Here is a 16,658-nt window from a genome sequence, read left to right on the forward strand (position 1 = left end):
CAAGCAGCTTTAGATCGCGTCGTCCCAGGGAACTTCATAAAAAAATTAAAAAATAGAGACGTATCTTGTGGACCGGTCTCGTACCACGACTTGGCCACTCACTCAAGTTAGCATGAACAAGAAGCAGGGTGTTTCTTTCAACAGCTCGGCGACGAAGTGTTGTACTGTCTTTATCTTCATGATGAGTAGGCTGCGGATCCTCCCGCCTTCCAAGGCGAAAACAGGCGTATACACAGGGCTGCTTGAGGGCTCATCTCCTAGTTCATATTTGTGGCAAAGCAACAAATTTGAATATTCATCTACATATAGATATGGCAATGATATATCGACATATTGGAAATGTCGATTGCTTGTGTAAATAATGTCAAATTTTTACATTGATATACACTGACGGAAAAAATCCCAGCACCAAGAAGGAGTTGTGCGACATAAGCGGAAGTTGGTAGCTGTGCTTCTACATCTGAAAGATGATGTCTGTTAGAATTTCGTGCCAGTCGCATAAGAGTGGCGCTAGTAGCACCACATGAGGATCCAAATCACGTTTGCTTTAAATACACGCTGTGACGGTCGTGAGTATTAGTTACCTTTGAGATCGGACATGGTGAGTTGATGTTAGTCAAGAATGCCTTTAAGGCGACAAAGACGCCATTATCAACATCTCACTGAGTTTGAATGAGGTTGTGTAATAGCGCCTCAAATGGATTTCATAGGATCTACACTCCTGGAAATTGAAATAAGAACACCGTGAATTCATTGTCCCAGGAAGGGGAAACTTTATTGACACATTCCTGGGGTCAGATACATCACATGATCACACTGACAGAACCACAGGCACATAGACACAGGCAACAGAGCATGCACAATGTCGGCACTAGTACAGTGTATATCCACCTTTCGCAGCAATGCAGGCTGCTATTCTCCCATGGAGACGATCGTAGAGATGCTGGATGTAGTCCTGTGGAACGCCTTGCCATGCCATTTCCACCTGGCGCCTCAGTTGGACCAGCGTTCGTGCTGGACGTGCAGACCACGTGAGACGACGCTTCATCCAGTCCCAAACATGCTCAATGGGGGACAGATCCGGAGATCTTGCTGGCCAGGGTAGTTGACTTACACCTTCCAGAGCACGTTGAGTGGCACGGGATACATGCGGACGTGCATTGTCCTGTTGGAACAGCAAGTTCCCTTGCCGATCTAGGAATGGTAGAACGATGGGTTCGATGACGGTTTGGATGTACCGTGCACTATTCAGTGTCCCCTCGACGATCACCAGAGGTGTACGGCCAGTGTAGGAGATCGCTCCCCACACCATGATGCCGGGTGTTGGCCCTGTGTGCCTCGGTCGTATGCAGTCCTGATTGTGGCACTCACCTGCACGGCGCCAAACACGCATACGACCATCATTGGCACCAAGGCAGAAGCGATTCTCATCGCTGAAGACGACATGTCTCCATTCGTCCCTCCATTCACGCCTGTCGCGACACCACTGGAGGCGGGCTGCACGATGTTGGGGCGTGAGCAGAAGACGGCCTAACGGTGTGCGGGACCGTAGCCCAGCTTCATGGAGACGGTTGCGAATGGTCCTCGCCGATACCCCAAGAGCAACAGTGTCCCTAATTTGCTGGGAAGTGGCGGTGCGGTCCCCTACGGCACTGCGTAGGATCCTACGGTCTTGGCGTGCATCCGTGCGTCGCTGCGGTCCGGTCGCAGGTCGACGGGCACGTGCACCTTCCGCCGACCACTGGCGACAAAATCGATGTACTGTGGAGACCTCACGCCCCACGCGTTGAGCAATTCGGCGGTACGTCCACCCGGCCTCCCGCATGCCCACTATACGCCCTCGCTCAAAGTCCGTCAACTGCACATACGGTTCACGTCCACGCTGTCGCGGCATGCTACCAGTGTTAAAGACTGCGATGGAGCTCCGTATGCCACGGCAAACTGGCTGACACTGACGGCGGCGGTGCACAAATGCTGCGCAGCTAGCGCCATTCGACGTCCAACACTGCGGTTCCTGGTGTGTCCGCTGTGCCGTGCGTGTGATCATTGCTTGTACAGCCCTCTCGCAGTGTCCGGAGCAAGTATGGTGGGTCTGACACACCGGTGTCAATGTGTTCTTTTTTCCATTTCCAGGAGTGTAGATCGAATATTCTATATACAGCGAAAAGATTTCTCGTTATATCAAAATGACATTTCAATTGCACATTTTTCGGTAAAAAACTTACGATAGTTAGAAACAAACTTTCTTTGTCGTCTAAATTAACGAATAACTTCTCAAAATGATTGTGCTGATAAAAAGAACATGATGGTAATTTCCCTATATGTAATCATGAAAATGTTTTTACGCCACTGCACATACACAGCTGGCTATGTTTCTCTTCCGAAAAGGTTTTTTAATGATATTGAGAACTTAATTTCATAACTAGCTGCACTACACAAAACTGCTAAATTTCTTGGCCGCTAACTTACGTTTTCATTTACTGGCATCATCTTTTGGGCAGCTCAAACTCTTCTCAGATGAGATCCAAGAGTTCCGTTAGCTTAACGATACTGTTTACTGCAATTAGTACATAAGTTGTTGGCTTTTAACTTCAATGTTTCCATTAATTATGTGGCATCGTGGCCTATTGAAACAGCCGGCTCAGCAAAAGCCTGAATTGATTTTGCAGAGTAGCAGAAAAACGTAAACCTGCATAAAAGAGCATGGGTTTGAGCCGGATCCTCTCACATGTGAGTCCCGTTACGCCAACTTGCTCACTTAGTTACAGATCTCAAACTATTAACAGGCTATGTCACTTTTCATATCTTTTCACGGCGGGCAGTTTTTCAACGAGCAAACCGACAGAGCTGGATAAATTCTACTCATACTCATACACAGTCATCATCTCATATATTATATTTATTATGGAAGATGGTCATCTGATACTTAATGCGACCAATGAAAACATTAAAATTGTACAGCGTTAAATTTTAAATAATGCTATATTTCATTTATTTCTTCAATAGTTATTAATATATATATATATATATATATATATATATATATATATATATATATATATATATACGTCTGTGGTCACTTTACCCACAGTATGTGTATTACGGAGAGCGTACAAATTACTAGCACTAAATCCTGTTTCTCTACGTTATCTATTCCAGTAGCCACTACCAACATAAATTTACCACACACAGACTGTTACGCCCAATAACATTAGCGTCCAATGCTGTCATTATTACATCATCAGCAGAGGCTGACAAGCATTGCGCAAAATCATATTTGCAGTCAGATGTGATCCTACATTCGTGTGCTTTACAGTGGTCTTTTCATCTATAAGTTTACATATTGTGTAAAAGTTGTTGATCAAAAACTGTATACATTAGACCCTGTGACTGACGAGCATTGCCGGGATGGAACAATAGTCGTGTCTCCAACAACCTTGAAGGCGAATAATTACTGTGGCAGGAAAAGATGGTAAGGTACCTCTCAATTGACAATAACACACAGTTAGCGAAAGTAGAAGCAGAGCAAGCACACAGACATCTCTTTGCCAGGAAAATGTTTTTGTTGAAGTCAGATAACAGTGAGATTAAAGTTGTATGCCACGTGAAGATTTGTTATCTGGCGAAAACTGCTCTGCGCGAAAAAAAAAAAAGCATGTAGAACGGGAGGAGGAAACGAAATGAAACTTCGCTGGTTGAGATAATAAGTGATGTTCTTTCAGTGATTACAATGTTGATCCGAATTTAAATAGGACGTGGCAATATGAACCCACTTGTTAGGATGGCGTTGCACCCCCTCCAGCCTGGTCGGACGCACTGATCCGATTGGGAAAGGCTTGATAAAACCATTGTACCTCTCCTGAGGCAAGCTGGCCTACAATTGTTGTAACAGGCCCTAGATATCCTAGACAATGGCACCGGGTCGGATTTGACGTCAGAGTTGGCCCCACACATGTTCCATCGGGGACAGATCTGGGGTTCTTGCTGGTAGTGGGAATGCCTCAACATCACACACATAGATCATAGAGATACTTGCCATGTGTGGACGAGTATTTTCCTGTCGGAAAATGGCAGCCGATACTGTCGTATGAGAACTTAGGATGCAGGATGTCAGAGACGTATTGTTGTGTCGTCAGAATTCATTCAGTCAGTATCAGCCGTGACCTCGAGTCATACCCGATCCGTTGTGCGTCTACAAAACATTGGAAGAAAGTTGCCTCAAACCACGTCGCTGCCATACTCACTGACAATGGTTATCAGGGGTAGTGCAGAACAGCTAGTAACCGCTAAACACAATGCAACGTCAGTCATCAGCAGTCCATCCTTCCAAATTACTGCACCAACCTAACAAATCGTTTGTGTAGTGGTGTTAACAGTAGTGTACGCGTGGGACGTAGTTCCGCAGGCCAGTTGCTGTTAGTCTCCGACCAATGGTACAGAATGTTTCAAGGAGTCCAGTACTTGTTCTTGGATGGGAGACTAAGGTGTGAGGACGTTAAGATGTGCTTGGCGCTCAATACGGCGACCCTCCCTTGCGGTGGTCAGACATTGTCGGTCGGAACCTTGACAATAAGTATGCCTGCTCTCATGTTCCTATACAGTCCAACATCGGGCCACTGTCACACCTGCATGCACCACAGATCTGGATTTTGCACGATTCGACCATCTGGTCAAATTGAGACCCATAATGAGGTCCCTTTCAAACTGTGTCAGCTGCTGGTAACACTGTCTCATACGAGTAAGCAACTTCTCCGTTTTCTTCGCAGTGATCACTCAACACTGACGCTTATCACACCATTTTTCTGTCCTATTACGCCTGGAAACAACAGTTAACACGAACAAAACTAATAAACTTCGGGGCCGTTCTACCTCTCACAGCGAAATGGAATTTTAATCATTTAGATAACCGCCAATGGTGTGTGTGTGTGTGTGTGTGTGTGTGTGTGTGTAATCTGACCATCTCTCCTAGGCGTATTGTATTGAGTATTTAAACCGGGGACATAGAAACGATCGAGAGGCTTTGTGCCACCGTAGCCCTCAGTGGTTCACAACCCCACAATAGGCCACAGCAGTCCACACACCCCACCGCCGCCCCACACCGAACCCAAGGTTATTGTGCGGTTCGGCCCCCAGACCCCTTCCCCCCCTTCGGAATGTCTCATATGAGACGAATGTAACCCCAAATGTTGGCGTGGTTGAGTAATTATGGCGTATGCGTACGTGGAGATGGTGTCTGTTCAGCAATCACCGACTTATAACTGAGGCGGAATAAGGGGACCAGCCCGCATTCGCCGAGATAGATGGAAAACCGCCTTAAAAACCATCCACAGGCTGGCAGGCATACCAGGCCTCGACACTAATCCACCGGCCCTTGCCGCTCGGGCATATCTTCTAGGCGCTTCTCATTTCTTTTTCAGGCAGTGTACAAGGAGTGTTTGAGAAGTCCGTGCAAAAATGAAAACTATTTATGTGTTTAGGGTAAACCTTTTTTATTTTTCGTCATAGTCTCCTTTTAGACTTATACACTTCGTCCAACGCTGTTCTAGTTTGTTGATCCATTACGAATAATAGGAATTGTCCAAGTCTGCAAAATAGCTATCAGTTGCTGCAATGACCTCCTCACTTGAATAAAATATTTGTCCTGCCAGTCATTTCTTCAAATTGAGGAAGAAATAGTAGTCTGAGGGAGCCAATTCTTGATAATAGGGGGGATGTGAAACGAGTTGGAATCCTATTTCCATTAATTTTGGTACCACAACTGCTGAGGGGTGTGCTGGTGCATTGTCGTGTTGGAAAAGGACTATTTGCTGTCCAATCGCCGGCGTTTTTCTTGCAGCTCGGTTTTCAAACGGTCCAATAACGATGAATAATATGTACCTGTAATAGTTTTACCCTTTTCCAGATAGTCGATGAGGATTATCCCTTGTGAATCCCGAAAGACAACCACCATAACCTTTCCGGCCGAAAGATTGGTCTTCGCCTTTTTTGGTGCAGAGTCTCCCTTGGTAACCCATTGTTTAGATTGTTGTTTGGTCTCAGGAGTATAGTAATGTATCCATGTTTCAGCCACAGTGACGAAACGACGCTTAAAGTCCTGCGGATTCTTCCTGAACAGCTGCAAACCATCCTTGCAACATTTCACACGATTCCGTTTTTGGTCAAGCGTGAGCAATCGCGGAACCCATTTTGCGGATAGCTTTCTCATGTCTAAATATTTATGCTAAATATTATGTACCAGTTCATTCGAGATGCCCACAACACTAGCAACGACATGCACCTTAACTCTTCTGTCATCCATCGCCATATCATGGATTTTATCAATGATTTCTGGAGTCGTAACCTCCACAGGGCGTCCAGAACGTTCAGCATCACTTGTGCCCATATGGCTACTCCGAAAAATTTGAAACCGCTTATAAACTGTTCTAATCGAAGGTGCAGAGTCACCATAATGTTTATGAAGCTTCTCTCTAGTCTCCTGAGGCGTTTTGCCTTTCCTAAAGTAATGTTTAACCACCACACGAAATTCTTTTTCGTCCATTTTTTGACAATCACTCGACTTCCTTGATTCACACGAATGCCAAACACAAACAAATAGACCAACATGGCTTGGTGTGCGCTCTTTCCAAAAATGCTAATAACTAAACATGACCTCGATACGAGCCGGTGGTGCCATCTCTCGGACTTTGCACGGACTTTTAACGCCCCTCGTATTTATATTTATTTGTGCAACGCACCACTGCGCCTGCAGCGCGTAGGGTATGCAATACCACGTACGAACGAGCTGTTGTGATTTGCCTTTGCTTCAGGCGCCGGGACTGCGTCTTGAAAGGCAGGAGCCTGGAATTAATAGGAGAGGATTTCGGTTAGGTGTTGTAGTGTTGTGGCAAATGACATAGTGTACTTGATGGCTACGTTGAGTTATAAAACAAGATGATCTTGACTGGACGTGTAGAGTATTCACATACCGATTCACAAGACAATTTATCATTATACATAAATATTTCAATGCACAGTATGCGTGTGTAATTATCTGAGGGCTCAAGCCATCTGGCTGTCATGCAGAGGGTCCGGGATCGATTTTCTGGTGGGTTAGGGGTTTTTTTTGCTCAGGGACTGGGTGTTATATTGTCCTCATCATCATCTCATCATCACTGACACACAAGACACCCAATGCGGCGTCAGCTGAAAAGTCTTGCAGCACGGCGGCCGAACTTCAGCAGGTGGGGACTCCCGGCCGTCAATGCCATACGGTCATTTCATTTGTGTGTGTGTGTGTGTGGAGAGAGAGAGTTGCCTCTGGAACCTGTGTATAATTTCTGTTGTTAAACGCCACTGTGAACCTTGCTCTGTAGTGTCTGATGTGTCGCTTACAGTAGTATGTACATTGTTACAGAAGACGGTCCGCGGCAAGGTGATAGCAATCCGGCGGGAGGACCAGTCAGTATGGGAACGACGTGCTCCGCTGGCGCCCACCAACGTCCGACGCCTGGTTCGCGCCGGCGTCAAAGTCATCGTGCAGCCGTCAAATCGGCGCGCCTACCCTATGCAGGTATCATGTTTCTCATTGCACAATTTATCCATATTTTCCATGTCTTTTCATTTCTAGCCTATACCGAAAGCCATTACGCTGTGCACTCGTGCTGCCCCACAGTTTACTTTAGAGAGAATGATCGTACACTGATCCTGATTCACATGTGTTCGCATTGGTGTAAACCAGGCTTGACACAAATGCATTGCGATACTCAGCAACTGTGGTGGCTTACCCACCGTAATTAGAGTGGCGTCCAGTTCACGACTGAGTTGTGATTCAGGAAAATAATACTCGACCCCCCATGATTGGGCTAGTGGACTAAGGATTACTAATATATCCGCCGTCCGCGGATAGGAAAATCTCAGAGTGTGAGTTATAGCGTTTTTATTTAAACTAAAGCCTTTCTTCAAAATTTACAAAACAATATTCGTGAGGTAGGGCTGATCCTCCAAGCCTACCAATAACTAAATCAGAGATTCTTCCAAACATAGACTGTCTGTAGTAACCATACAACTTCACCAAACCAATCCCCGGGCGTCTCGTGAAGAGCGGCGCAGAGTCCACGTTGCCATCACCTGAGTCCGAGGACGAGTAGAGGCCCTGCGAGGATGGCTCCGGTACGCTGGCGGCGGTGGACGATAACGCGGCGGCTACGACGACACCAGTGGGCTCGCTCGGCGTGAACCGCCTCTCCAGGCTCCTGCGCCAGCCTAAATACTGCTTGGCGCATGGGCATGGCTGGCTCTATTTGCAGTCACGTGTCGAGCGGAGGGAAAGAGGTCCGCGGCTGTAGCGACCTCTTGCGGCGCCGTGGACGCCTCCTGGTAGTCTCTGGGAAACGTCTGTGTTTCCGGGACGACCGGCCAGGCTGGCCCCTACTCGGTCAGGGGCCCGCTGTACCGATCTGCTTCGCGGGAAGCGAGAGTTGCAGGCGCTTAGTCTGGACACAGTGATTACAGCCCTTACACTGTGCACTAAAACAATATATCCTGACAAAATACGTACCACTGCTGATATGACGTACCCGTTTGCGATAGGCACAGACCATCGTTGACCTCGAGATTGTGCTTGTCAATCAAGGGGAGGCAATACCACAGACTGTTGCTGGTCTACATTATAGAGAACCGTTGTGCATCCTGCACTGTTATATGTGTGCATCCCACAGCGTACTGACGTTCTGAATGCAGGAGGCTGGACATCACAATAGCTAATACCACCTACAGGCAATGCCGGCCTAAACGTCGACATCTATATCTACATATTCCGAAAGTCGCCACAAGGTGCATGGCGGATGGTACGAGGGTTGTAACTTAAATAGTGGCAACTATTTATTCACAAGCGATACAAAAGAGTTACATGTTTGCCCTTTTACTGTCCTTCAAAGTAGTCACCAGCGTTGTGTAGAACCCGTTGCCAGCGATGTGGAAGGCGTAGTGTACCTGTTCTGTTGATGGTGCGAATGGAGCGGTCTACAGCCTGTCGAATCTCTGGAACAGTTCTGAAGCGAATGCCACGAAGTGGTTCCTTCATCTTCGGGATCAAATCAAAGTCACAACGACTTAAGTCCAGGGAGTATGGTGGATGGTACATTACTTCCCAGTCCAATCGACCGAACAGAGAACCCACAGCTTGCGCTGTATGCGCCCGCGCCTTATCGTGCAAAATGATGAGTGGGCGAGCTCACGAATCGTATGGCGTCGATCACTGTCCACTAACGCGGCAACAGCATGCACTTCTTCTTCAGAGACACTAGGACAACCTGCCCGATACATGTCTGCCACAGTTTTCCGACCTTCGTTGAAGGCTTTTACCCAACGTGCCACTATTCTGTAAGGCAATGCCGATTCCTCACGCGTCTCTTGAAGACCTTGATGACACTGTCGTGCTGTACGACCTCTGGCAAATTCAATCGTGATCGTTCCTGTTTCGGAAACATAGCGACACCGTTACGTTAGACCGCTTGCTCACAAGTGACTGTTTCCCTCGGAGGTAAGGTAGGTATGTTAACAACGTGTGCTATCAGCGACAATAGTAGATTCCATTGCATAGTGTCTCCACAGCAGTGTTGCCACTGTTTAAGTTCCATCCTACGTATTTTGTACCACTAATAGAGATTTCGTCGTTTTTCTTACGCTGTCTTCGGGGTTTTTACGCTCGGTGTACGTTGGTGGCTGTGAAATCGTTCTGCAGTCTGTCACAGATGACGATTCTCTAAACTTCCTCAATAGTGTTTTGCGAAGAGAACATCTTCTTCCATACAGGGATTCTCATTTCAATTCACGGAGCATTTCCATAATAGTCGTGCGTTGACTGAACCTACTGCTAAAAAATCCAGGAACGCACCTCTGAGTTTCTTCGAGGTCTTCCGTTAATTGGACCTGGTAAGAATTCCAAACACTAGAGCAGCGCTCAAGAATGGGTCACTCAGATGTTCAGTGCGCTGTCTCCTTTATAAATAAGCTACAGTTTCCCAGAACTCTGTCAATAAACCGAAATCGATCCTTCATCTTCCTTACTACCGAAATTACGTGCTCTTTCGATTTCATTTTGCTTTGCAACATTACTCCTAATTATTTAATCGACGTAACTGCCATGCAGCACACCACTAATACTGTATCCCATCATAACAGGACTTATTTTCCTACTCATCTGCATTATCTTACATTTTTCCTGCCTTTAGAGCAAACTGACATTCATTACACAAATAGAAATTCTGTCCAAGACATCCCCAAACCTCCTACAGTCACACAATGACGATATTTCCCGTATACCTCAGCGCCAACAGCATCCAACGGTTGCAGACTGCTGCTCACTCTGTCAGTCAGATCGTTCATGAATGTCGAGAACAAGAGCGCATTTATCATATTCTGTCCCTCCGAAAAAATATATTGGGTTCTATTAATCAAAAAGGCTCCGAGCCATTCACATATCTGAGAACTTATTCCTAACGCTCGGACCTTTGTTAACATTGCGAAGTGGCACTGTGCCAGATGCTTCAAGGAAATCAAGGAATATGAAATCTGTCAGTAGCCCTTATGCATGGTTCATAGACAGCGTGCGTGAAAAGGGCAAGCTGAGTTTCACAAGAGCAATGCTTTTTAAATACGTGCTGATTTGTGAACAGAAAGTTTTCTCTAACAAGGAAATTTATTATATTCCAGCTGAGAATACAGTATGTTCAAGAATTCTGCAGCAAACCGATGTTAAGAATATTGGTCTGTATCCATGTTCCATCGTACCCGTATAATCAGTGCCACGTTTTACAACGTTGTCGGGGCTCATTTAGCGAAAAAATGATCCACATGATTCGCGTACCATGGCTGTGAAATATATCACAGCTTATGTGCATAAATATATTCGCACTCCAGACAGTCGATACCACTAGTCTTTCGTTTCACGGCCAGAAATTCGGTTTTCTTTTTTCATCCCACAGTCTGTTCACGGCACCAGTTACTTTCTATTCTGTTGTGCATTGGCGAAAATGGCGTCATCATGTAACGAAACTGGTTCAAATGGCTCTGAGCACTATGGGACTTAACATCTGAGGTCATCAGCCCCCTAGAACTTAAAACTACTTAAACCTAACTAACCTAAGGACATCACACATATCCATGCCCGAGGCAGCATTCGAACCTGCGACTGTAGCGGTCGCGAGGTTCCAGACTGAAGCGCCTAGAACCTCTCGGCCACAACGGCCTGCCTGTAACGAAATTTGTAAACCTTGTTGCGTCAAAAATATCATGTCGCTCACGAGATCGTTAGTGAACTACTGAAGTACTTTAATTCTGACTTACTGTATCCTCTTTCTAAGAGAGAATAGCAGTGTACTCCAGCTACCTGGAAAATATTGTTCAGATATATTTGATTTTATGCTACGTGAGCTACTGACTAGCGTAAGTTAGGTGTACGTGCCTGTTGGTGAACCATTCCTTTGCACGAGTATGACAACTGACTGGAAACCACGTTCTGGTTCCGTACTAGAGACAGTGTGTTGACGTAATCCCGATATAATAGACCGAAACCGAAAGTTTCCAGTTATCTAAGCAGATTCAAAATCTGTATCTTCATTGTAGCGTAAATCCCAAAGGGGCCAAAACAGACCAGAACACGGAAAAAGAAGGTGATATCATTCTATGCATATCTCTGTATTTCGTTAACTTGTATCCCGGATGAGTGTATGCATGTTCAAAAACTGACATCTTCAATATAAGAATCTGATATACAAATGAGTTCTACTCTTTGAGAACGAGTAACATATGACTGAATACATTTTCCAAAGCCATTTGTACGATTAAATACAAGTAGGAATTTAGCTTACTTCCACAACGGTACGGATATATGCTAACATGACCACCACTGTGTTCCATACATTGTGCATAAACACGCTTAAGAGAAGCAATTTACATTTTGCGGATATTGTTCAAGTGACATGGAGAAACTGAACCGCTGATAGCTATATATTAAGAATCTTGGATCAAAAATTTACATTACCTAACTGCAAGACAATACAAAGAGATTTTATGCTGCACGAGCCACTTGGACGTGTATAGTACCCTGAAAAATATATCGTATAGATCTCTCTATTTACGTCTGTTATTAAATGTCAGAATCACTATTGAGGACGCTTTCCGTTCTTTTTATGCGAGGAGATCTTTTATAATTCCTCCATAAACAGACATGACAGAGGATATACAGGTTGGTCAGAACCAGCGCGAAAAGTTTATGAGGGTTAACAGCCTTTAATGTCGCTGAGCAGCAGTCATACAATAATTTTTAAACGAGCACACCGCCATTTGACTGTACTGTTGTTTATTTAATTACTACCCAGATAACGGTTTTTTATGATTGAGTTTATGTCGTTAACATATATTGCAGAACATCAAGCTCAAAATTGCCCATAAATTAAGAAAAATATTCGATCCCCACGAAATGCCAGATGTAAGATCATTAAAAACAGGTTTACGTTGGTATATAAAAGATGAACATATTTCAAGGAAAAAAGCTTGTAAGGATGTTGCTGTGGAGGTCTACATTTACATCAACATGGATACTCTGCGAATCACATTTAAGAGCCTGACAGTGGGTTCATCGAACCACATTTACAATAATTCTCTATTATTCTACTCTCCAACAGCGCGAGAAAAAAACTAACACCTATATTTTTCAGTGCGAGCTATGATTTCCCTTATTTTATTATTATGATCATTTATTCCTATGTGGGTCAGCGTGAACAAAATATTTTCGCATTCGGAGGAGAAAGTTGGTGATTGAAGTTTCGTGAAAAGATTACGCCGCAACGAAAACGGCCTTATTTTAATGATGTCCATCCTAAATCCTGTATTTTCACTTGAACCGAGTATTCTGCCACAAATCCTGCTTCTTTTCTTTGAACTCACATGATACTAGCCGCTGATTGTTTCAGTATAAAATTATTGTCAGTTATAAATTCTTTAGTTTAGTTTGTAGTTTTTCATTGCGTTCTGCATATTACTTGTCATCCTTAGATGAACTAAATATAATTAATCCAACGTCATCATTTCACTGGGCATTGTAGAACTCTCTTTAGGAATATCAACGAATTAACTGATCACACTTCACCTTTAATCTGTAATTTATGTTTATCATTTTTCACGTGAAGCGAAGTGCAGTACTTAAGGTACATAGCTCTATAATAATGAACGGAATGAGTGGTATGAAAAATATAATATATTCATGGTACTTGTACACGTGGAGAAAGACATACGTCGATGTAGCGTTACATTTTAACATTGCTTCTTACCGTGATTTATATTGTTGCTTTGGGGGTTACTCTGATTCACTGGAATAATATCTATAAAAGAGAATCAATACGGAATGACAATTAATTCATGCCTAGAGATGAAACTTTTCAAAAATTTATTGTGACCTCATCTTGGTGAACGAAAGGGGGAATAAGAAAACTAAGTCTTATTCATAGTACTTAGACACGCAGAGAAAAATTACATAATTATGAAATTATATAAGTTGTATAAAAACTTGATGATGGTAGAACCAAGATGTAGAAGCATATTTAGAAAAATGTGCATGTACCCAAATGTAGATGTGATGCTGAGAGCACCAAACACGTATTAAAAACTAAATACACATCTGCTGATTTCAGTCACACTGTTTCACTTGCATTGTACTAAGTATTTGAAAATTGGAAAAAAATCGAAGCTTTACTACAAGTTCAAGGAGAAAATATAAAAGTATTAACGTTCACAGACAAGCCTGACGTTTTGGTAAAAGAAGGAAACTGTAAGATAGCTGTTAATTTTAACATAAAGGGTACTTGGTGAAGCAATCGATTTCATGATAAACAAAATATAATAAAATGAGGAAGTGCTTAAACGAAACTACAAACGCTACCCAAATTAAAACATCAAACATAGATTGCAAATTTTAATTCTTGTGGTATAGAATATTTTATTTTGATGGACGAGACTGACAATCATAGGCTCTTAAACGGTACAAAGAATCACTTTCTTTATGGGTTATCTAATTTTGACATTTTATTGCCATTGTTGTTTTGTTCTTGTCTTCAGTCCTGAGACTGGTTTGATGCAGCTCTCCATGCTACTCTATCCTGTGCAAGGTTCTTCATCTCCCAGTACCTACTGCAACCTACATCCTTCAGAATATGCTTGGTGTATTCATCTCTTGGTCTCCCTCTACGATTTTTACCCTCCACGCTGCCCTCCAGTACAAAATTGGTGATGCCTTGATGCCTCAGAACATGTCCTACCAACCGATCCCTTCTTCTGGTCAAGTTGTGCCACAAACTTCTCTTCTCCACAATCCTATTCAATACTACCTCATTAGTTATGTGATCTACCCATCAAATCTTCAGCATTCTTCTGTAGCACCACATTTCGAAAGCTTCTATTCTCTTCTTGTCCAGACTATTTATCGTCCATGTTTCACTTCCATACATGGCTACACTCCATACAAATACTTTCAGAAAAGACTTCCTGACACTTCAATCGTATACTCGATGTTAACAAATTTCTCTTCTTCAGAAACGTTTTCCTTGCCATTGCCAGTCTACATTTTATATCCTCTCTACTTCGACCATCATCAGTTTTCTTGCAAAACTCCTTTACTACTTTAAGTGTCTCATTTCCTAATCTAATTCTCTCCGCATCACCCGACTTAATTCGAGTACATTCCATTATCCTCGTTTTGCTTTTGTTGATGTTCATCCTATAAACTCCTCTCAAGACACTGTCCATTCCATTCAACTGCTCTTCCAAGTCCTTTGCTGTCTCTGACAGAATTACAATGTCATCAGCGAACCTCAAAGTTTTTATTTCTTCTGCATGGATTTTAATACTTACTCTGAATTTGTCTTTTGTTTCATTTACTGCTTGCTCAATATACAGATTGAATAACATCGGTGAGAGGCTACAACCCTGTCTTACTCCCTTCCCAACCACTGCTTCCCTTTCATGTCCCTCGACTCTTATAACTGCCACCTGGTTTCTGTACAAATTGTAAATAACCTTTCGCTCCCTGTATTTTACCCCTGCCAGCTTTAGAATTTGAAAGAGAGTATTCCAGTCAACATTGTCAAAAGCTTTCTCTAAGTCTACAAATGCTAGAAACGTAGGTTTGCCTTTCCTTAATCTTTCTTCTAAGATAAGTCGTAAGGTCAGTATTGCCTCACGTGTTCCAGTGTTTCTACGGAATCCAAACTGATCTTTCCCGAGGTCGGCTTCTACTAGTTTCTCCATTCGTCTGTAAAGAATTCGTGTTAGTATTTTGCAGCTGTGACTTGTTAAACTGATTGTTCGGTAATTTTCACATCTGTCAACACCTGCTTTCTTTGGGATTGGAATTATTTGGCAGGACTGGCTCTCCCAAGGCCGTCAGTAGTTCCAATGGAATGTTGTCTACTCCGGGACCTTGTTTCTACTCAGGTCTTTCAGTGCTCTGTCAAACTCTTCACGTAGTATCGTATCTCCCATTTCATCTTCATCTACATCTTCCTCCATTTCCATAATATTGTCCTCAAGTACATCGCCCTTGTATAGACCCTCTATATACTCCTTCCACCTTTCTGCTTTCCCTTCTTTGCTTAGAACTGGGTTTTCATCTGAGCTCTTGATGTTCATACAAGTGGTTCTCTTATCTCCAAAGGTCTCTTTAATTCTCCTGTAGCCAGTATCTATCTTACCCCTAGTGAGATACGCCTCTACATCTTTACATTTGTCCTCTAGCCATCCCTGCTTAGCCAGTTTGCACTTCCTGTCGATCTCATTTTTGACACGTTTGTATTCCTTTTTGTCTGCTTCATTTATTGCATTTTTATATTTTCTCCTTTCATCAATTAAATTCAATATTTCTTCTGTTACCCAAGGATTTCTACTAGCCCTCATCTTTTTACCTACTTGATCCTCTGCTGCCTTCACTACTTCACCCCTCAAACTTACCTATTCTTCTTCTACTGTATTTCTTTCCCCCATTCCTGTCAATTGTTCCCTTATGCTCTCACTGAAACTATGTACAACCTCTGGTTCTTTTAGTTTATCCAGGTCCCATCTCCTTTAATTCCCACCTTTTTTTCAGTTTTTTCAGTTTCTTCAGTTTTAATCTACAGGTCATAACCAATAGATTGTGGTCAGAGTCCACATCTGGCCCTGGAAATGTCTTACATTTTAAAACCTGGTTCCTAAATCTCTGTCTTACCATTATATAATCTATCTGATACCTTTTAGTATCTCCAGGCTTCTTCCATGTATACAACCTTCTTTCATGATTCTTAAACCAAGTGTTATATTTAGAATATATTTTATTCTTAAAAGTATTTGTATTATAATAAATATATACTTTTCTTCCATGGAAACAGGCATATGCATCAGCGGGCGCTGTTATTCAAGAAGATATTTCGGAGGCATCCGTGATATTCGGCGTTAAGCAGGTTCCGATTGATCAGCTGCTGCCCAACAAGACGTACTGCCTGTTTTCTCACACAATCAAGGCGCAGGAGTCAAACATGCCTCTGCTCGACGCCATATTGGAAAAGGTAGATAGAGTAATAAATCTTGTTTCTCTTCTGGTTTTGATCTTAGAGAAGAATACATGAAATGTATTCGCAATTGCGAATATG

At 43.3% G+C, this 16,658-nt stretch overlaps 1 protein-coding gene across 2 annotated transcripts in view; it reads left to right on the forward strand.

The window, feature by feature from the left end:
• The window catches only part of LOC126298160 (alpha-aminoadipic semialdehyde synthase, mitochondrial), a 237,990-nt gene that overhangs the window by 58,083 nt on the left and 163,249 nt on the right, over positions 1-16,658 (forward strand). For both annotated transcript variants that reach the window (XM_049989470.1, XM_049989469.1), the window contains exons 3-4: positions 7,394-7,549; positions 16,398-16,574. In XM_049989470.1, the coding sequence (XP_049845427.1) occupies positions 7,394-7,549; positions 16,398-16,574 (333 nt within the window). The remainder of the gene's footprint in view (positions 1-7,393; positions 7,550-16,397; positions 16,575-16,658) is intronic.

Source organism: Schistocerca gregaria, chromosome X (genome assembly GCF_023897955.1).
Source record: "Schistocerca gregaria isolate iqSchGreg1 chromosome X, iqSchGreg1.2, whole genome shotgun sequence".
Classification (NCBI taxonomy): Eukaryota; Metazoa; Arthropoda; class Insecta; order Orthoptera; family Acrididae; genus Schistocerca; species Schistocerca gregaria.